This window comes from Suncus etruscus, chromosome 15 (genome assembly GCF_024139225.1).
Source record: "Suncus etruscus isolate mSunEtr1 chromosome 15, mSunEtr1.pri.cur, whole genome shotgun sequence".
NCBI classification, from domain to species: domain Eukaryota; kingdom Metazoa; phylum Chordata; class Mammalia; order Eulipotyphla; family Soricidae; genus Suncus; species Suncus etruscus.
Window position 1 is genome coordinate 85,370,312 of NC_064862.1, and position 22,996 is coordinate 85,393,307.

The 22,996-nt window shown below is 49.9% G+C and overlaps 1 protein-coding gene and 1 non-coding gene across 2 annotated transcripts in view; both read right to left on the minus strand.

Moving 5' to 3' along the window:
- INSR (insulin receptor) overlaps positions 1–15,446 on the minus strand; it is a 95,015-nt gene extending 79,569 nt beyond the window's left edge. The window contains exons 1-2 of the mRNA XM_049789402.1: positions 15,145–15,446; positions 3,611–4,162 (exon numbers count right to left, since the gene is read on the minus strand). Of these exons, the coding sequence (XP_049645359.1) occupies positions 3,611–4,162; positions 15,145–15,256 (664 nt within the window). The 5' untranslated portion in view covers positions 15,257–15,446. The remainder of the gene's footprint in view (positions 1–3,610; positions 4,163–15,144) is intronic.
- Positions 15,447–16,977: 1,531 nt separating this feature from the next.
- LOC126031778 (U6 spliceosomal RNA) lies at positions 16,978–17,084 on the minus strand. Its single transcript, XR_007503608.1, has one exon. It is a non-coding gene; the product is annotated as a U6 spliceosomal RNA (small nuclear RNA).
- Positions 17,085–22,996: the final 5,912 nt, after the last annotated feature.

Sequence of the window (22,996 nt, forward strand, 5' to 3'; positions counted from 1 at the left end):
GAATGAATGAATAAATAAATAAATAAATAAATAAATAAATAAATAAATAAATAAATAAATAAATAAATAAAAAGTGAGCACTCAGTCCATGAAAGGTGGATATTTGGGAGCAGTTTTGGAGTTTAGAAGCCTTCAGCCAGAAAGAAATAATCCAGTTTTATGCCTTGCAAGTGGCAACTCCAGTCTGCTTTGTGTTTGTTTTATTTTGTTTTGTTTTGAGGGGGGACAGGTTGGACCACACCCAGCAGGTGCTCAGGGTTTACTCCTGGGTCTGCTGCATTCAAGAATCCCTCCTAGGGGCCGGGTAGGTGGTGCTGGAGGTAAGGTGTCTGCCTTGCAAGCGCTAGCCAAGGAAGGACCGCGGTTCGATCCCCCGGCGTCCCATATGGTCCCCCCAAGCCAGGGGCGACTTCTGAGCACATAGCCAGGAGTAACCCCTGAGCGTCAAATGGGTGTGGCCCAAAAAAAACAAACAAACAAACAAACAAAAAAGAATCCCTCCTAGTAGACTCACAATATGGTGCCAGGGATTGGACCCAGGTCGGCAGTGTGGAAGACAGACACCCTTCCTGTTGCACTAGTACTCCAGCCCGAACTACAGTTTAAATTCCCCAAGCACCCCAAAAGGTTTCATCTGAGCATAGCCAGAATCAGCCCCTGAGCACTGCTGGGTGTGACACCAAACCAAAAATTAAAATAGGGGCCGGGCGGTGGTGCTAGAGGTAAGGTGCCTGCCTTGCCAGCGCTAGCATTGGACAGACCTCGGTTCGATCCCCCGGCATCCCATGGCATCCCATATGGTCCCCCAAGCCAGGAGAGACTTCTGAGCGCATAGCCAGGAGTAACCCCTGAGCATCACCGGGTGTGGCCCAAAACCCCCCAAAAAAATTAAAATAAAATTATATTAAAAAAGGAAAGGTGCTCATCTGGGGGCGAGAGGGGGGTGTTAGATTTATGAGCTATATCACATGATACCAGGGTTGGGGGGAACCCAGTTCTGAGATACCCAGAGATACTCAGAGCTTTTCCCAGGACCTGGAGCTGAGTCTTTTAGGCATGGTGTGCCCCCACTCCACCCCCCCCCACATCTAGGAAGCTGAACACACAGGATATTTCAGTTCTAAAAACCCTCTAAAATGGGGCCCAAACAATAGGTCAGCAGGGATGGCACTTGCCTTGCATGCGGCCGACCCAGGTTCAATCCCCGGCATCCCAAAGGGTCCCCAGAACACCAAGATCAGGATGAAAAACGCTTTACCAAGAAGCAGGGGAAGTTGTGTGTGTATGTTTTGTTTGTTTGTTTTTCACATTCAACCCCTTATGACCAACAGACATCAGCAATAAAGACTAGAATCTTCCCTAAAACAGAGATGAGGGGGCAGGAGCCATAGAATGGGGAGGGGAGGGTACTTGCTTTGCACTTGGCCAACCCGGGTTCAATCTTCGGATCTCATAGTATCACTTCCCTACACTCAGGAGGAGTAATTCTTGAGTGCAGAGCCAGGAGTGAGCCAGTATGATTCCCCCACCAAATATTAATATATATATTAATATATATATATTATAATATATTATATATATATTATATATATTATAATATATATATTATATATATTATAATATATTATATATATTATATATATTATATATATATTATTTATATATTATATATATATATATATAATATTATATATTATATAATATATATTATATATATAATTAATATATATATATATAGGGCCCGGAGAGATAGCACAGCGGCGTTTGCCTTGCAAGCAGCCGATCCAGGACCTAAGGTGGTTGGTTCGAATCCCGGTGTCCCATATGGTCCCCCGTGCCTGCCGGGAACTATTTCTGAACAGACAGCCAGGAATAACCTGAGCACCGCCGGGTGTGGCCCCCCAAAACAAAAACAAAACAAAACAAACAAAAAAAATAATATATATATATATATATAAAGAAGAATTGAGGGGCAGATGCCTTGTATGTGGCTGACCCAGATTCCATTCCCGGCATCTCACAGTGTCCCCTGAGCAAGGGCAGGATTGATCCCTGAGCACAGAGTCAGGAGTCAGCCTTGAGCACAGCTGGGTGTGCGCCCCCCCCCCAAAAAAAAATCAGAAAGAAACAAATTTGTACTCATCACCAGCCAGTGGCTGCCCTTCCTCCCTCATCCACCTCAGGAGGGCTGGGCCTGGCAACAGTTCCAGAAAACTGTTTGGCAATGGGCAATCGAGCACCCTCTGACCCAGAAACTTCATTCGGGAAAGTTGGGCCTCGAGAAGCCAAGGTGCAGTGAGGGCGCTCGTATGGGAGAGGCTCATCCTCCTGTGAAATCTAGAAATCATCTCAGATCTCAAAAGGGGCTTTTCCACCACCGTCTAGGGTCTGGGTCTCACCATGTGAAAAACACAAAAAGAAACATACCAAAAAAAAAAAAAAAAACCCACTTTTGGGGCCTTGCACTTGCTAACCTAGAACGGACAGCAGTCCAATTCCATGGCGTCCCATATGATCCCCCAAGCCAGGAGTGATTTCTGAGTAACCCCTGAGCGTCACTGGGAGTGGCCCAAAAACAAACAAACAAACAAACCTACTTTTTTACTTTTTTGGAGAATTGGGACATACCCTGCAGTCCTCAGAGCTCACTCCTGGCTCTTTGCTCAGGAATCACTCCTGGTGGTGCTCAGGGGACCCTATGGGATGTCGGGTATCAAACCTGGGTACATTGCATGCAAGGCAAATGCTCTTCCCACTGTGCTATTTAGCTGACCCCTGAAACACCATTTTAAATGCTTCTACAGTTGGGGTGAAGGATGCAGCTCAATGAATTGGAGCTCAGACCACAACAAGGGAACCTCCAGGCATAGTTGGAGCAGTTACTAAATCCAAAAAGACCAACAACACAACATTAATATTCAAATATCCTACAGAGGCCCAGAGTGATAGCACAGCATGGAAGGCCTTGCATGCGGCCAACCCTGGTTCAGTCCCCAGCATCTCATAGGATCCCCCTGAGCACCGGCAGGAGTGATTTCTGAGTGCAAGGCCAGGAGTCAGCCCTGAGCATCACCAGGTATAATCCCAAATCCCAAACATACAGATCTCTAAAATAAATCAATAGTCCACAGTGGAGAAAGTTGAATCAATTAAGACACCCAGAAGCGAAGGGAGGAAGGAGCCCCAGTAAACAGCTTCTGGCAACACTTGCTGCATGGTTCTGTGTCCAAACACAACCACAACCAATCTCGCTCCAACAATCAGATAAGACAATAAAGTTGTTGTTCTGAACCACAAAGTTCACAGTCTCACACCATGAGAGGACCATTCCATGGTCTAAGCCAGGAAGTGATCAAAACACAGCCCCCCACTTGGCTTTTATAAATAAAGTTTTATTGAAACAAGGCCCCTTATTTTTTTTTATCAATGGCAACTTTCCCCGGCACCTATGGAGAAATCTGCCTGGAAAAGCATTCACCCTGCCAATGTCAAAAAACAAAAAAAAACAAAAAACAGGAAAAAAAATGGAAAAATGAATATCTGTCTGTCTCTGTCTATCTGTCTCTCTTTCACTGAATTTCAGCACCAAGCAGGAACCAGAAAGACTCACCTTTCTGGCAGTGATTGTGTGTCCAACAGCGCTCCACAAATTGTCCATTGATGACCGTGGCCGGACAGCTGTTCTTGCCCTTGGCGGTGCCAGGACAAATGTCCCCACACTCTTCATTGTCATCCTTGTTCAGCACAATGTAATTGTCCTCCACAGAGTCCAGGATTCGCGACCAGTCGATGGTGACCAGGTAGCAGAGTTCGTTGTTCTTCTCAATGCGGACAGAGCCGCGTGTAATGTTCATGAGGCTGTACAGGCCCAACTCCTTGAGGTGTACCATCTCAAATACCACCAGCGCATAGTTGAAGAAGAGCCGGGAGCCCCGGATGACCGTGAGGTTGGGGAATAGATCCCGGAGGCTCTCCAGCCCGTACACCCGAAAAAGTAGCAGGTAGTCGGTAATCATGACCAGCTTGGGGAAACTGAGGTCCCGGAAGTCCTCGGGCCGGGTCTTGAACATCAGCAAGATCTGGAGGTGACCCTCGATGACCGAGCAGTTGGCGAGGTCCTGCAGCCGGGCCAGACTGTTCCTGATATCCATGCTGGGACAGACTGCAGGGAGGTGGAAGGAGACACAAATGGAACCTCTGAGCATATCCATTCACCAGGGACAACCCAAAGGGACAGCACAGTGGGGAGGAGTACTTGCTTCCCTTGCCTTGCACGCAGCCAACCCAGGTTGTCTCATAGGTCCCCTGAGCACCGCCAAAAGTGATTCCTGAATGCAGAGCCAGGAGTCAGCACCTGAGCACAATCTAGCTGGTGTGGCACAAACTAACATAAAAAGAATTAGGAGAGAGGCCAGATCAGTAGCACAGTGGTAGGGCATTTGCCTTGCATGTGGCTGACCCAGGACGGACCCTGGACCCGGGTTTGATTCCCAGCATCCCATACGGTCTCCTGAGTCTGTCAGAAGAGATTTCTGAGCAGAGTCAAGAGAAACCCCTGAGCTCTATTGGGTGTGAACCAAAAACATACATACATACATACATGCATACATACATACATACATACATACATACATACATACATACATACATGTTTTTTAATAAATAAAGAATTAAAAGAGAACAGCTGGGAAGGTATTGCTGGCTTTGCATATGGCCAACCTAGGTTTGATTCCCTCCCCAGGCACTCCGGAGGGGTCCCTGAGCCCCACCAGGAGTGGTTCCTGAGCACAGAGCCAAGAGTCAACCTTGAACATCACCAGGTGTGCACCCAACCCCAGGGGGAAAAAAAGGTATTTGGGGGCCTGGAGAGATAGTACAGCGGTGTTTGCCTTGCAAGCAGCCGATCCAGGACCAAAGGTGGTTGGTTTGAATCCCGGTGTCCCATATGGTCCCCCGTGCCTGCCAGGAGCTATTTCTGAGCAGACAGCCAGGAGTAACCCCTGAGCATCGCCGGATGTGGCCCAAAAACCAAAAAAAGAAAAGAAAAAAAAGAATTAATTCATAAGTTTTGTTTTTACTATAGTGAGACCCTCCAATGGTCTGAGGGACAGTGAACTGGCCCCTGTTTAAAAAGTTTGAGGACCCCTGTTTTTAGGGGATGGAGTCAGAGCACAGCTTTTGCCTTGCACATGGCCAACCCAGGTTCGATCCTTGGTATCCCATAGGGTTGTGTCAAGCACTACCAGGAATGACCCTTGAGCTCAGAGCCAGGAGGATCCCTAAGTACCACTGGGTACCCAAACAAATAAAAAAAAGTTCTTTTTAAAGTTCTCCAAACTGGGGCTGGAGAGATAGCATGGAGGTAAGGCGTTTGCCTTGCATGCAGAAGGTCGGTGGTTCGAATCCCGGCATCCCATATGGTCCCCCACAGACACGGGATGAACTCTGATTCAATCTCCGGTATCCCCATACGGTCCCCCAAGCCAGCCAGAAATAACTCCTAAGAACCACTGGGTGTGGTAAAAAAGAAAAAGAAAAAGGAAAAAAAGAACAAAAAATAAAACAAAACTAAATTAAACTAAACTAGGAATTGGAGTGATAGCACAGCGGTAGGGCATAGCCTTGCACACGGACAACCCGGGACGCTCCCAGACCCAGGTTTGATTCCCGACATCCCATATGGTCCCCCAAGCCTGCCAACAGTAATTTCTATTTTTTTTTTTTGTTTGGTTTGGTTTTTGGTTTTTGGGTCACACCCAGCAGCGCTCAGTGGCTACTCCTGGCTCTACGCTCAGAAATCGCTCCGGGCAGGCTCGGCGAACCATATAGCATGCTGGGATTCGAACCACCTTCCTTCTGCATGCAAGGCTAACGCCCTACCTCAATGCTATCTCTCCAGCCCCCAAACAGTGATTTCTGAATGCAAAGCTAGGAGTAATCCCTAAGCGCTATCAGTTGTGGCCCAAAAATAAAAAATTTTAAAAAAATAATAATAATAAAATTAAGTTCTCCAAATTAAAACAAGAAAGACATGAAGGAAGGCAGAGATGGTGCTCCAGAGGTGAACAGACACTGCCCACAGGACACTCTGGTTCCATCCACATTGCTGCATGTGGCCAGGAGCAACTCCTGAGCACAGAGTGGGGAGCAATCGCTAGGTGTGCCTCCTCCCCAAAACAAATAAATATAAAAAACTGGAAAGCAGGGTGAGCGGATAGTCCAGGCTCAACACTGTCCCCCTCTGAGAATCCTTCATTATTGTGGTATCAATTCCTTCCCATTCCTCCCCTGCGTGGGGCTCTGGGACTACAATCCATGTCGGCCACTCTCCTGGCAGGGGGCAAGGCAGTTTCTGGCAAGGCAGGAAAAAATTTTTTAAATCCTTGCGTGGTATATGATGCAAGAGAGAAGGGTGTGTGTGTGTGTGTGTGTGTGTGTGTGTGTGTGTGTGTGGTCATGGGGATTAAATTACGTGGCAGGTGCAGAAGGCAAGGTGGGGAGGGAACTGGCCCCCCGGGGAACGCTGCAGGAAATGGAAGTCGGTGTGTGTGTGTGTGTGTGTGTGTGTGTGTGTGTGTGTGTGTGTGTGTAGGTGCCCATGACAAGGGCCCAACGTGAGTCCAATTCATCTCCCTTCTATATGACCAGCTAACACCTTATGTCACCATTTGTGTGGGTGTGGGAAGGGCATCTCAGGTACCAATGCGTGCTCACACACTCACACACACACACACACACACACACACACTTTGCCCACAATGCCCGGGTCACCTCTTTCAGACTCCAAGCCCCTCCAGCTCGCTATCCATGAGCCTGTCCTTCCTTTGGGGCTCAGCTGAACCCCCAGTCCCTAAAATGGGCCTGCCCAGCACTCCCAAGGACTTCCCAAAGGAACACTCGAGTGAGCCAGCACCATCAGAGATATGGCTGGTTCTTTGGTATAGTAGACACTCAATTAAACACCCATAATAGGTGTTCAAGAAACACCCAAAAAAGGTGCTCAGGTAGTGTCCATAGTAGGTACTCAAGTAGTATCCATAGTAGGTATGCAGTTAGTGCTCATAGAAAGTGCTCGATCAGTGCCGGTTGCTTCACTGTGGTGATATTTTGCACCCTACCCAAATAACTCACAGGAAGTTTCTAGGCTCTCTGCCTTCATTCTCTCCCAGACTGAGAAGGGGACAGAGGTCAGTGGCAGAGCAATGGCTTGGCCTGGGTGAGGTGCTGAGATCCTACCTGGACACCAAACACATACACACACACACACACACACACACACACACACACACACACACACACACACACACACACACACACACATTCTGCCAACCAGTCTTCCTCTGAAACCCACTAGGGCCTGGGCTCCCCAGATCCCTTCCAGCTAAGCTTACAAGTGTCGCATACAAGAGTGACGCAAAAGCACCTCTAGGTCGCCACAGTTCCAAGCCCTGGTCACAGCCCAGACCCAGGCGTGCTGGCGATTAGTGTTTAGCCTCAGGCTCCTGTGGCCGTGAATTCCCTGGATGGTTCCCGAAGCCAGTGAGGAGAAGGAAAGAGCTTGTCCCCCACCAGGGGGCAGAGAGAGCAACTGAGGAGGAGAATCCTAGGTGGGGGCTGGAGCCACAGCCTAGTGGGGAGGGCGCTGGCCTGGCATGTGGCTACCTGGGGTTCCCATCTCTGGCATCCCACAGGATTCCCCTCAGCAAACGCCAGGAGTAATTCCTGAGCTCAGAGCCCCAGTCAGCCCTGAGTATCATCACCAGGTGCCCCCCAAAAATGTAGAAGTTAGAAAAAAAGCACAGTGGGGAGGGAACTTGCCTTGCATGCAGCCAACAGGGAGTCAATCTCTGACACCCCATAAGCTCTCCTGAGCCCCCCCCCCCAGGAGTGAGCACTGAGTCTAGAACTGGGAAAAATAGGGGGCGAGAGTGATAACACAGCAGTAGAGCATTTGCCTACTGGTCAGGCCCAGGTTCGATCCCCACCATCCCATATGGTCCCCCGTGCCTGCCAGGAGCGATTTCTGAGCAGAAAGCCAGGAGCAACCCCTGAGCACCATCAGGTATGGCCCAAAACCAGAAAATAAAAAGAAGAAGAAAAGAACCAGGAGTAATAGTAATCCCTGAACATTGCTGGGTGTGACCCTAAAATAAAAAAAAATAATAATCACATTGCTATTCTTTTTTGAGCCTCACCTAGAGGGTTACTCCTGACTCTGTGCTCAGGGATCCCTCCTGGCAGGGCTGGGGAAAACCTCTGGGGGTACCGGGAATCACAGCTGGGTGAACTGTGAGCAAAGCAAATGCCCTCCCCTCGCTGCTATAGCTCTGGCCTCCCCATCTGGTTCTTTTTCTGCAGATTGTCACTTCTCTGTTGGGATATCAAATACATTCATTCTGTTCACTAGTTTCTCCGCTTTCTGCTTAAATCTAGACTGACATGCATTTGACATCTTCTCTCTCGAGAAGGGGCCATGTTGTCCTAAATCCGTGTTTTTGTGGAAGAGCATTGGATTGGATTGCAGAGATTTTTCGAGCATCTATTCTGAGTCTCTGGATTCTATTTTATTTCTTGGGTGGAGGTGTAGGGGGGGAATGTTGGCTTTCAGTTTCTTTATTTTCAGATTTTGACTCAGTTGGACTTGATCTCCTGGACTCAAATTTCGGCTCAGTTCTTTTTATCCCTCAGTTGGGGGGGGGGGTGTTGACTCTGTGTATCATGGTTGCCCCGTGTACCACTCAAGGGATTTAGGCAGGGGGAATAGAGAGAGATAGTATAGAGGGGAGGGCCCTTGCCTTGCATGCAGCTGACTGGGGTTCAATCCCATAGCGTCTCCCAAACCATGATAGGAGTGATCACGTGGGCACAGAGCCAGGCATAAGTTCTGAGCACCAGTGGGTGTGACCACCCCCACCAAAATAAAAATCTTAAGATATTTAGGCAGGGTGCCAGAGGGATAAAATAGCAGCAAGTATTAGTATGCAAGGCACTTACCTAGCATACATGCAGCTGACCAGAGTTTGATCCCCAGCAACCCTTCTGGTTCCCTGAACCTTCCAGGAGTGATCCCTGAGCACAGAGTCGGGAGTAACCATTTAACATTGTCAAATATGGCCCCAAGAGGGTGGGAGCAATAGCACAGCGGTAGGGCATTTGTCTTGCACAGGGCCAACCCGGAATGAACCAGGGTTTGATTCCCAGATTCCCATATGGTCCCCTGAGCCTGCCAGGAGCGATTTCTAAGTGCAGAGCCAGGAATAACCACTGAGCACCACCAGGTGTGGCCCCAAAAACCAAAAAACAAAAACAAAAAAAAAGTCCCCAAGACAAACAAGCAAAAAAGTGATTAAGTTTAGAGTACTGATATTCAAAGTGGCTACACCCCAAAACCACCAATCTCTGATGCTTTCTGGCTTTGGGGACCTTTCAGTATTGAGGATCAAACCTAAGGTTCTTGCATACAAAATCGGTGATCAGGGAGCCATGTGCTAGTACAGCGGGGAGGGCACTTGCCTTGCACATGGAAATTTAATTTGGGGGGGGATGGCTTAGGGGGGCTACACCCGCCACCAGTCGATGCCCAGGGCTTACTCCTGGTTCTGCACTCAGGGATCATTCCTGGTGGTGCTCCAGAAAGCCTATGGAGGGCCCGGAGAGATCAGCGGCGTTTGCCTTGCAAGCAGCCGATCCAGGACCAAAGGTGGTTGGTTCGAATCCCGGTGTCCCATATGGTCCCCCGTGCCTGCCAGGAGCTATTTCTGAGCAGACAGCCAGGAGTAACCCCTGAGCACCGCCGGGTGTGACCCAAAAACCCAAAAACCCAAAAAAAAAAAAAACAGAAAGCCTATGGAATTGAACCCCGCTGTCCTATGCCTTGGGCCCCCCTGAGAGAAACTTTCATTGCAGATATCTCTCTCACTGTGGGGTCCCAGGGACATATAACTAAAGGCTTCGACCTTCACTCAATGCCCAAATGGCTCTTGTGGGGGAAACACACACACACACACACACACACACAGTAAATGAGGCAACAGCTCCAGAATTTTCTCGCCACCAGAAAAACCACATCTGCAGTTCAGGAAGTGTCTTTGCACATTTCATTTCATTTGATTCATTCATGAGACAAGTGATCACACAGGCTCTGGGACTGGACTTTCATGATCCTCGCAAGTTTGTTCTAGGGCCAATGTGTCAATATTTTTTTTTCAGGCCACGCAGGCAAAGGCCAGGCAGCTACTCCACTCTGCCTGATCGGTCCCCAAACATATCACAGGTCTGAGTGCCAATAAAACTTTATTTACAAAAGCCGGGGTGAATGGCCACCATGGAGAGATGAAGGATTTGGTCTGCCACAATATAAAGCTAAAAAGGAGGCTCAGAGGCCAGGGCCTGAGAGATAGCACAGTGGGGAAGGTGCTTGCCTTGCATGAAGCTGACCCGGGTTCGATACTTGGCATCTCATATGGTCTTCCGGACACTGTCAGGAGTGATTCCTGAGTGCAGAGCCATGAGTAACCCCTAAACATTGCCTGTTGTAGCCCAAAACACCTCCCTGAAAAAAGTAAGCTTGGGGGCTAGAGAGATAGTACAGAGGGCTAAGGCACTTGCCTTGCATGGAGCTGACCAGGTTCAATCCCTGGCACTGAATAGGTTCCTAAGTACTCCTGGCCACTGAGCTAGGAAGAAGCCCTGAGCACCATTGGGTATGGTTCCCCCCACAATAAAATTTTTTTTAGTAAAAGCTCTAGGAGTCTGAAGGGTAGGGGCAATCTGGGAAGCCCAGCCTCTGGCATCTCCCATTCCCCAAAGTTCTGTGGAAGGCTTTCATTAATTTAACTTTCATTTGTTTTTTGAGAGGGCCATACCCAGCAGAGCTCAGGGTTGACTCCTGGCTCTGCTCTCAGGAATCACTCGTGGCAAGATTTGAGGGGACCCTAGGACGTGAAGGGGATGGAATCTGTATTAGCCATGTGCATGGTAAGCACCCTCCCCATTGTACTAGCATGAGCTCCCTGATCACTGATTTTGTATGCAAGAACCTAAGGTTAATCCTCAACACTGTAAGATCCCAAAGTCAGGAGTGACCCCGGGACACAAAGCCAGGAAGAGTTTCCCTAGTGCTAACAAGTGTGACCCTAAACAAAAACAACCCAGGGCTGGAGCAAGAGTACAGCAAAGAGGACACTTGCACACAACTGGTCAGGTTCGATCCCCAACACCCCATAGGGACCCCCGAGCCTAACAGGAGTTATCCCTGAGCAGAACTGGGCATGACCCCAAAACAAAACAAAACAAAAAAGGCAATACTGGGCCCGGAGAGATAGCACATCGGCGTTTGCCTTGCAAGCAGCCGATACAGGACCAAAGGTGGTTGGTTCAAATCCCGGTGTCCCATATGGTCCCCCGTGCCTGCCAGGAGCTATTTCTGAGCAGACAGCCAGGAGTAACCCCTGAGCACTGCCGGGTGTGACCCAAAAACCAAAAAAAAAAAAAAAAAAAAAGCAATACTGTGGGCCAGAGAAGTAGTATGGGGGTAGGTTAAGACACTTAACTTGCCTACCATCAGCCCCAGTTCCAACCCCAATACTGTACCCTGCGAGTAGTGACCCCTGAGCACAAAGCCATGAGTATGACCTGAGCACTGCTGGATGTGGCCCAATCCCACCAAAATAAATAAACAAAACACAACACCAGGAAGGCAGATTATCAAAGACTCTAATCCCAGGTCACCTTCCTACTGGATTGCAGGGTCAGGTGACCTCCCCCTTAAAAAAAAAAAAAAAAAAAAAAAGAATAGCCTTGCTTTCCTCTGTGGGTCCAGGCTCTCTCTTGAACATGTATCTCACTTGCTTATTTCCACTCTGGAGATACGCACGTTCTCTCTCAGACATGTACTTCTTCCTTTCTCTCCCCTGGGTGTGGGAAAGAAAAGAAAAAGGAAGGAAGGAAGGGAGAGAGGGAGGGAGGGAGGGAGGAAGGAAGAAAGAAAGGAAGGAAGGAAGGAAGGAAGAAGATGATTATGATGACAGTGAAGGAGGAGAGAAAAAAGATGATAATAAATTATGATGATGAAAAAGGAGGAGGACAGGATGGAGAGATAACACAGCAGTAGGGTGTTTGCCTTGCACACGACTGACCCGGGATGGACCTGGGTTCAATTCTTCGCATCTCATATGGTCCCCTGTGCCTGCCAGGAGCGATTTCTGAGCGCCGAGCCAGAAGTAACCCCTGAGTGCCACCGGGTGTGACCCAAAAACAAAACAAAAACAAAAAGAAGGAGGAGGAGGAGGAGGGAGAGAAGCAGGAGAAGGAAAGAAGAAGAGGAGGAGGAGGAAGAAGATACAACCTCTTGAAGTACCAGTGGGACGACCAAGGACAACACCTATGAGGGCCAGGAATACAACTGCTTCTAAACTCTGGAAAAAAGCACCGTGAGAGAAACTTAAGCTGGTGCCAGCCGGAGACAAGGAAGCAACTGGTAAAAGACCCCAGGAAGCCAAGCACACACAACGACAAGCAGTGACCAACATATCTCTCTCTCTCTCTCTCTCTCTCTCTCTCTCTCACACACACACACACACACACACACACATACACACACCATACCACACCATACATACACCGCATCACACACTCATGCAAAGAGCTTGGCCAAGGTCTAATGTTCCTAATGGCGTTTCTTCAGAAACCCCAAACCAGCGCTGGAGTGGTAAAGTGGGGAAGGCACTTGTCTGATATTGCAAGTGACCTAATTTTAAGAAACCCAGCCCCTCACAGCACCCTCTGAGCCTCACCAACTGTCAGGTGTGCTCCCTGAGTACTCTGAGCCCAGCCAGGTGTGACCCCCCAAAACAAAACAAAACAAAACAAAACAAAACAAAAAAAAAAAAAAAAAAGGAAAAAGAAAGAAAACCAACTGTCTAATGCATACTAGACACTGTGGGGTCAGGGGGGAGGGCTGCAGACATTGGGTTCCACATAGTGGGACCCACATACTCAGTCTGTCAACATGTGGCTGTGAGTTTTCTCGGTCCCCAGGAGGGAAATTGGGAGCACTCTTTCCTTTCCCTGCTCGGACCCCTTCTTAGGACGGCCAGTCCTTTTATGGACAGACTGAAGAAGTCAAAACATATGGAGAGAGTCTGAAGCTCTAGAGGTGGGGGGACCAGCTCCCCCAAACACTGGTAAATGACTCCTTGATGGGCCAGAGAGAAATAGCAACAGGCTGGAGCATGTGTTTGGCATAAAGTGTCCCTGGGATTTCTGGGGTCCCACACCATATGGTTCCCCCTAGCACCATCCTCACCCAAAAACGGATTCTCCTGTCTTTTTTCTTACAACCGAGAAGACCTGCTATGATGCCCATGGAAGATGCTAGAAGGGGCTGGGGTCTCTCTGGCAGTATCAAGAGATTGACAGATAAAAAGGGTCCTTGTGGGGCCGGGTAGGTGGCGCTGGAGGTAAGGTGTCTGCCTTGCAAGCGCTAGCCAAGGAAGGACCGCGGTTCGATCCCCCGGCGTCCCATATGGTCCCCCCAAGCCAGGGGCGATTTCTGAGCACATAGCCAGGAGTAACCCCTGAGTGTCAAACGGGTGTGGCCCAAAAACCAAAAAAAAAAAAAAAAAAAAAAAAGGGTCCTTGTGGGGCTGGAGCCATAGCACAGTGGGGAGGATACTTGTCTTGCACATAACCAACTCAGCTTCCTTCCTCGGCATCCCCTAGAATCTCTGAGCATTGAATGCAGAGCCAGGAGTTATCACTGAGCGTCACCAGATGTGGCCCCTTCCCCACAAAAATAAAACCCTTTGTGCAAAGCAGAATTGGAGGTGCTGAAGGAGGGGATTCTGGAGACAGCAAGAGTGGGAGGACTGAGCAAGAATTCGGGGTGAGGGTCTCAAGTCTTCTCCCCACCCACTGGAGGAGGATAAGTTTTGTCCCTCTCTTTACTCCTCAGTTTATTCCACCAAGAAATGGGTGAACTGCTATCTTGGAACTCCAGGTCCGTCCCTGCAAGTGAGTGCTCGGGCACACGCAGACAGACAGACAGACAGACAGACACACACACACACACACACACACACACACACACACACACACATTGCTGCGGGGTTCAGAGGAAGATGCTGTGGCCGCCCAGAATGTTCAGAGTCACTGAGGGTGACAACCAGCATGTGCTAAGCCCAGGATCTGCACCCCCTGGCCGGCCACTCAGAGTTGCCCTTTGGACACCTGGAAGAACACCCCAACAGTGTCACCCAGGGGTCTCACGTCCCCAGGGTCACCACAGGAGTGGAACTCCAGGAAGAAGGAAGCAGACAGCTCAGGGGGGAGCCCTACAATTCAGTTCCAGCTCCCCCTTAGAGTTTCCCCCACCGACAATAACCCATCACCACCAACCAAGAACTCCCAACAACAGCCACCAAGAACTATTCCCAACAACCAAGTAAGAACAACCCCAAACGACAACAACCAACTAGCAATTTCCAAGAACCACCAACGACCACTACCAACACCCAAAAAAAAAACATAACCAACAACAACCGCCACAACCAAGAACTACAACCGACAGACTACAACAACAACAAACAACAACGTAGCCGCTAACAACAACCAACCAATGCCAACAACCAACAGAACCCCCAAACAAACAACTGCACCCACCCTGTCCCGCTCTAGTCTCCGGCGCCCACCGCGTGCTCCACTCAGACCCAGTGACCCCAATTCTCTCCCAGGCGCTCCCCCATACTGTGAGCGTCCAACAGAGATTCCCAGGGGTCCAAACTGGGGTCCGAGGTGCTCAGGGCATGGGGTGGAGTTGGGGGGGCCCTGGTGGCGGCGGCGGCAGGGCAGGGCGGGCACTGGGGCAAGGTTCTCCCAGCGGGCCGGGGCCAGCAGCACGCGGGGCGCACCGCCGCGAGCAAAGGCCAAGGTCAGAGACTGGGGGCCCCCAAAAAACCCACCCCTAGCCCGGGCAACACAAGAGAGAGAGAGAGATGCGGGGTGCCTGTCCGGAGCGAGTAGGTGGGCCGGACCCTCAGCCCCCCAACTATGGGAGATCTGGATGGGGGGTTCCATGTGCGCAGAGGGTCCCCCCTTGCCCAGCGCGCTGCTCCCCGCCCACTCGGGGCCCCCCAACTCACTCACCCTCTCCGGGGTACAGGTGGCCCGCGGTGCCCAGGGTCAGCAACAGCAACAGCAACAGCAGCGGCAGCGGCGGGGGCCGCACCATCGCCCCCCGGGCTCCCCAAGCGCCCATGTCGGCTGCGGGGAACTCGGGGTCCCCCCCGTGCGGATCAGAGCGCGCCTCGCCGGCCCGCGCCCTGCATGCTCCGTGTGTGTGTGCGTGTGTGTGTGTATGTTGGGGTGCGGGGCGCCTCCTCCTCCTCCCTGCAAACCTCCCCGGGGGCCCCCTCCCCGCGCCGGGCGAGGAGGAGGGTCCCGGGATCCGGGGTGCGGAGTGGAGCGGAGTGGAGGCGGGGTGGGGCTCTGCACCCCCCACCCCAAGACCCCCCAAACCCCAAAGCCCCAAAGATCGCTTTCCCCCGCGATCGGGCCGCGCCAAGGCCGCGTTTGGGGGCTCCCCTTTCCCCTCGAGGCCCTGGGCTCGTGGTGCGGCTCGGCAGAGTCCCGGGGAGCGGCGGGGGACACTGGGGCGCGCGGGCGGGCGGGCGGCGGGGCTGCTCGGGCCGTAAACAACGCGGCCCGTCAGCTGGGCCCCGCGCGGGTCCCGGGAAAAGGCGGCGCGGAATGATTGGCACTCGGAAGGGACCGGCCGCTCGCCATTGGCTGGCGGCGCTGCGGAGGCGTGGCTAATGCGGGCCCGACCCCTCTAGGCCACGCCCACCCGGCCAGCCGCCCTCTCCGGGGCCCCCAGCGCTGGATGGAGGGAGGCCCCGGGGTTCGCCTCGCCGCCCCAGCCAGTGCGCCCCCTACCGCTGTAGGGGAGCCCCAGCTCTCGGGGTTTGGGGTTAGGGGGAGGCCGATCCCCCGGCTGGAGCTGGAGGAATGTTGTTTTTGTTGTTGTTGTTGGGTTGGGTTTTGTTTTGCATTTTGCTTTTGACGTTTGCATGGAAATTAATGGCCTTTTCTCTGGGCCCCCCCCACCCCGGGCTGGGAGAGCTAGGGGGGCTGTGCCCTCCTCATCTCCACCCCAGCTGGCCTCGACGAGAGCCCCCACTAACTGAGCACCCCCCCCTGGAAGAGTTCCCCCCCCACCGCACACCCCACATCCCAGACACACACACACACACACACACACACACACACACACACACAAAGTGTGCTCCGTTCACTGTCCCGGGCAACGCGGGCGCCTCGGCGCGGCCTGGGAAAAAAGGTGCAAAAATAAAAGCTCAAGGAACTTGCCAATCAAGTGCGCTGAGGCCCTGAAGAGAAGAGAAGCCAAGCCCTATTTTTTTTATAATATGCATAGCAGACAAACCTGAATATATCTCGTGTTAATGCTGCAGAACAGACAATCCTGAATATATGTGTGTGTATATGTGTATGTATTTCCCCTCTTTTTTATTTATTTTCTCTTGAATATATATCATGTCAAAACTACATAGTGGCAAAATAAAAACCCCATAAATCCTTTGGGGCCGGAGAGAAAGCATGGAGCGCATGCATGCATGCAGAAGGACGGTGGTTCGAATCCCGGCAACCTGTATGGTCCCCCGAGCCTGCCAGGGGCGATTTCTGAGCGTAGAGCCAGGAGGAACCCCTGAGCGCTGCCGGGTGTGACCCAAAAACCAAAACCAAAACAAAACAAAACAAAAACCTGCATAGTGGGGGCCAGAGAGATAGCACTGAGATAAGGCGTTTGCCTTGCATGCAGAAAGACAGCAGTTCGAATCCTGGCATCCCATATGGTCTCCTCACCCCTCACCCCCCGAGCCTGCCAGGAGTGATTTCTGAGCATATAGCCAGGAGTGACCCCTGAGCGCCGCCAGGTGTGATTTCCCCCCCCAAAAAAGAAAACAACCTGTGTAGTGGACAAATCTTAGTTTCATCCTTGCGCAGGGGCCATCCTAATCTTCTCTGTATCATTCCAATTTTAGTCTATGTGCTGCCGAAGCGAGCACCAAATCTTAGTTTCAATGTGCAGACCCCAAGTTCTTTTTTTTGTCTTGGGGCCACACTCAGGAATGATCAAGGCTGACTTTGAGATCAACTTCTAGTGGTGCTAGGGGATCATATGGGATGCTGGGGATCAAACCCAAATGGCCACATGCAAGACAAGTCCCTGCATCTGAATAACAAGCCAATGTCATTCGCCACCATGGTCAATCTACCTCCCTGCCTGTGGGTTGTTTTTTTTGGGGGGAGGTCACACCCGGCAGTGCTCAGGAATCGCTCCTGGCAGGCTCGGGAAACCATATGGGATGCCGGAATTCAAACCACGATCCTTCTGCATGCCAGGCAAATACCTTACCTCCATGCTATCTCTCCGGCCCCATTTTTTCTTTCTTTTAGATATTTTTGGGGCCACACACCCCAAGCAGTGCTTAGGGATCACGCCTGGAAGTGCTGAAGAGAAAAGACACCAAAGATCAACCCAGGATCAACTGTATGAAGGTAAGTGAAATCAATCTCTCCAGAACCCCACAAGTGTTTCGGTTTGGTTTGGTTTTTGGTTTCAGGGCTAGACCATTCAGGACTCACAGATTCCTGGATCTATGTTCAGGGGTCACTGTTGGCCATGATTAGAGACTTCCTATGTGCCAGGGATTGAACCAGAGATTCAAGACTGTTGATAACTTCTGATGAAAACGCCCTGAACTACCTCTCTGACCCCAACTAATTTTGTTTTAAGTCCTAAGCGAGAAGTCAGAGAAATAGTACAGAGGAGGGCTAAAGTGGAGGGCATTGCATGTAACTGATCTGGGTTTGATCATCGACATTCCATAGGGTCCCCCTGAGCCTACCAGAAGTGATCCCTGAGTGCAGAGCCAGGAGTCAGTCCTGAGCAGCAACAATGTATGATCCAAGCACACACACACACACACACACACACACACACACACACACACACACACACACAATTCTAAGTGATTGATAGAACTCGGGCTTTTGGGGCTGGAGCAATAGCACAGTGGGTAGGGCATTTGCCTTGCATGAGGCTGACCCAGGTTTGATCCCCAGCATCCCCGAGCCTGCCAGGATTGATTTTATGAGCACAGAGCTAGGAGTAATTACTGAATGCTGCTGAGGGAAAGAAGGAAGGAAGAAAGGAAGGGAGGGAGGAAGGGAGGGAGGATGGGAGGGAGGGAGGAAGAAAGAGAGAGAGAAGGAAGGAAGGAGAGAGAGAGAAAGAAAGAGAGAGAGGAAAGAAAGAAAGAAGAAAGAAAGAAAAAGAAAAAGAAAGAGAAGAAAAAAGAAAGAAAAAGAAAGAAAGAAGAAAGAAAAAAGAAAGAAAGAAAGAAAGAAGAAAGAAAGAAAGAAAGAAAGAAAGAAAGAAGAAAAAGAAGAAAGAAAGAAAAGAAAGAAAGAGAGAGGAAAGAAAGAAAGAGAGAGGAAAGAAAGAAAGAAAGAAGAGAGAGAAAGAAAGAAAGAAAGAAAGAGAAAGAAAGATGGAGAGAGGAAAGAAGAAAGAGAGAGGAAAGAAGAAAGAAGAGAGAGAAAGAAAGAAAGAAAAGAAAGAAAGAAGATAAAGAAAGAAGAAAGAAAAGAAGAAAGAAAGAGGAAGAAAGAAAGAAAGAAAGAAAAGAAAGAAAGAAAGAAAGAAAGAAAGAAAGAAAGAAGAGGGAAAGAAAGAGAGAGAGAGAAAGAAAAGAAAGAAGAAGAAAGAAAGAAAGAAAGAAAGAAAGAAAAGAAGATTAAGAAAGAAAGAAAGAAGGAAGGAAGGAAGGAAGGAAGGAAGGAAGGAAGGAAGGAAAGAAAGAAAGAAAAGAAAGAAAGAAAGAAAGAAAGAAAGATAAGAAAGAAAGATAAAGAATAAGAAAGAAAGAAAGGAAAGAAAGAAAGAAAGAAAGAAAGAAGAAAGAGGGCCCGGAGAGATAGCACAGAGGTGTTTGCCTTGCAAGCAGCGATCCAGGACCACAGGTGGTTGGTTCGAATCCGGTGATCCCATATGGTCCCCCGTGCCTGCCAGGAGCTATTTCTTGAGCAGACAGCCAGGAGTAACCCCTGAGCCCGCCCGGTGTGACCCAAAAACTAAAAAAAAAAAAAAAAAAAAAAGAAAGAAAGAAAGAAAAGAAAGAAGAGAGAGATGAGAGAGAGGAGAGGAGAGAGAGAGAGAGAAAGAAAGAAAGAAAGAAAGAAAGAAAGAAGAAAAAGAAAAGAAAGAAAGAAAGAAAGAAAGAAAGAAAGAAAGAAGAAAGAAAGAAGAAAGAAAGAAAGAAAGAAAGAAAAGAAAGAAAGAAAGAAAGAAAGAAAGAAAGAAAGAAAGGCCAGGGATTAACCTCTCTGAGCTAGCCACCACTGTAGAACAGATCCTGCCTGTGGGGATTTGGGCAGAACCCCAAATATAACCTGTGCCTTCCTTTAGTTCATTCGATAACCCTTTGAGAGGAGCTGGGCCCCTATTCTTCTAAGGGTGGCAGTCAATTCTGCCCCCACTAGCTCAGCTTTCCCCCAGGACACTTCAAAGATACCCCATCTACCTCCCTCCCTTTTGTTTTTGTGTGTCTCTAGCACCCCTAGCTCTGAGCCTCAAACACCCCCCCCCCACCAGGCTTCTTCCACCTATCTCCCTCCCCTCCCCGAAGTGGCAGCAATCTTGTCTGTCTTGTTCGCGATTTTACACCCAGAACCTGCCATATCCGTTGCATGATAAATATTTGTCGAATGGCAGAATCAACAGGCTGGAGGTAAAATGGGGATTTACTGTGAGCAAAATAAACATGATCTGTTTCCTTGTAAACCTCCATGTAGGAACGGGAGAAGGTCACTAAGTCACTAATGGAATTGTCAAAGCACCTCAGGCAGTGTGGCCAGGTAGAAGGACTGGGAACGCCTGAGATAGGACAGCGGGGAGGGCACTGGCCTTACTTGCAGCTAGATCCCATAGGGTCCCCTGAGCACCCCCAGGTGTAATCCCTGAGTGCAGACTGTCACCCAAATAAAGAAAAATAGAACCTTCTAAACAATCAGAGGACCCGTTGCCAGACCCAGGGGTGCATTGTTGGGAAGGGGAGCCCTGGCGACATGCAGGTGTTCTGAAGTCTAAGACAGGACTCCAGCTCAGCCTAAGCAGGTCCTGGAAGAAAGTGGGCCTGGGAAATCATGCCAGCCTTCACCCCCACATCCCTCCTTTATCCTAAAACAAGGGTCTCAAACTCAATTTACCTGGGGGCCGCAGGAGGCAAAGTCGGGGTGAGGCAGGGCCATATAAGGGATTTCGCTTACCAAATATTCGCAATAGGGCCCGGAGAAATAGCACAGCGGTGTTTGCCTTGCAAGCAGCCGATCCAGGACCAAAGGTGGTTGGTTCGAATCCCGGTGTCCCATATGGTCCCCCGTGCCTGCCAGGAGCTATTTCTGAGCAGACAGCCAGGAGTAACCCCTGAACACCGCCGGGTGTGGCCCAAAAACCAAAAAGAAAAAAAATTGCATTAAACATTTGCATGCCCCGAACGGAACTGCTCGAGGTATGCAAATGTTTAATGCGATTTTTTTCTTACTAATGCGATTTTTAATGCGATTATTTGGTAAGCGAATAATCGCGAATACTGCGATATTTGAAGGCCGGCCGCGGGCCACAAAATGTTGCGCAGAGGGCCGCAAACGGCCCATGGGCCGAGAGTTTGAGACCCCTGTCCTAAAGGCAAAGGAGAGGGCTGGAGAGATAGGACAGTGGGAAGGTGCTCAGCTTACAGTTGTCAGCCCAAGTTCGATCCCTGGCACTGAACAGGATCCTCTGAGCACTTCCAGGAGTAATTCCTGAGTGCAGAGTAAGGAGAAAGCCTCCAACTTTGTTGTTGTTCTTTGTTTTTTGGGCCACACCTGGCGAAGCTCAGGAGTTACTTCTGTCTCTTCCCTCAGAAATCACTTCTGGGGGCCGGGAAGGTGGCGCTAGAGATAAGGTGTCTGCCTTGTAAGCGCTACCAAGGAACGGACCGCGGTTCGATCCCCCGGCGTCCCATATGGTCCCCCCAAGCCAGGGGCGATTTCTGAGCACATAGCCAGGAGTAACCCCTGAGCGTCAAACGGGTGTGGCCCAAAAAAAAAAAAAAAAAAAAAAAAGAAATCACTTCTGGGGCCCGAAGAGACAGCACAGTGGCGTTTGCCTTGCAAGCAGCCGATCCAGGACAAAGGTGGTTGGTTCAAATCCTGGTGTCCCATATGGTCCCCCGTGCCTGCCAGGAGCTATTTCTGAGCAGACAGCCAGGAGTAAGCCCTGAGCACCAAAAAACAAACAAACAAACAAACAAACAAACAAAAAATCACTTCTGACAGGCTCAGGGGACCATATGGAATGCTGGGAATCAAATCCGGGTCTGTTCCAGGTTGGCTGCATGCAAAGTATTTCTCTGGTCTAGCCTCCAACTTTTTTAAGGGTTTTTATTCTCTTCCTTGCATTAAGTTAGAGGCCAAGATGAGATAAGGGAAACATCTTTTTTTTTTTTTTTCCTATGGTTTGTTTGGAGGTCACACTCGGCAATACTCAGGGCTGACTCCTGGCTCTGCGCTCAGGGATCATTCCTAGTGAGGCTTGTGGGGCTCAGGGAATCCTAGAGGATGCCCAGGATAGAACTCAGGTCGGCCTTATACAAGACAAGGAAGCAAATACTTCCCTGCTGTGCTGTCACTCTGGGCCTCCATAAGAGAAACAACTTTCACATTTTCAACAGCTCCTGCAAGAGAAGGTTGATTCTGTTTCACTCTGAGTCCAGCCCAGCATATCACGAGGCTGGTTTTGAATTCCTAGAGGTTTGAGGGTTTTTTTGGGGGTGGGTGGGGGGAGAGCCATACCCGGCCATGCTCAGGGCTTAACTCCTGGCTCTGCACTCAGGGATCACTCCTGGCAGGCTCGGGAGATATGGGATGCCAGGGATCGTACCCGGGTTAGCCCCATGCAAAGGCACAGGTGCCCTCTCCACTGTGCTATCTCTCTGACCCCAAATTCCCAGGGTTTCTTACTCATTTCCACATCTTCTGGGAATCAGGGCGTCTACTGCAATCTACCACTTCCTGCTGAACTTTTTTTTTTTTATCCTAGGGTGGGGGTCGGGAAGGGGTGTGGAGTTGAACAAACTGATCTGTTAGGAGGGGAAATATCTCTTGGCAGAGGCACATGTGACTCGTGAGAAAGGCACACATGAAACATGGGTTCAATCCTGGGTCTGGCCGGGGATGACCCTTGTGTTGATGTGTTTTTGCCTTTATTCTGTTTGTGAGCTTAACTTTGCTTTTGGTTTCTGTTTTTCATTTTCTGGGCCACACCCAGAAATACTGAGGGGCCACTCATGTTTCTGTACTCAGGAATCACTCGAGCACTGCTCTGGGGACCCTATCGGAGGTCGGGAATCGAACCTGGAACAGCTCCGTGCAAGGCAAATATGCCCTATCTACTGTGCTATCTCACCGGGCCCATTGGAGTTTTGTTTTATTCATTTGAGGGAGATGTTTTGTTGAAGTGTTTGGGATTATTTTGTGGGGGATTCTGTGCTCAGGGATCTCTCCTCATGATGCTTGGGTAACCCTATGTGGTGCCAGGGATCAAAGCAGGTTGGTTATATATAAATCAAACACCTTTCTTCCCATACTATTTCTCTGATCCTTTAGCGAGGTTGTGTTTTTTTGTGTGTGTGTTTTGTTTTTGTCTTGGGGACCACACCCAGTGGCACTCAGGGGTTACTCCAGGCTCTGCATTCAGAAATCCCTCCTGGCAGGCTTGGGAGACCATATGGGATGCTGGTTTGTCCCGGGTCGACCACATGCAAGGCAAATGTGCTATCACCCTTTAGGGGGTATTCTCTCTCTCTCTCTCTCTCTCTCTCTCTCTCTCTCTCTCTCTCTCTCTCTGTCTCTGTCTCTCTCTCTCTGTGTCTCT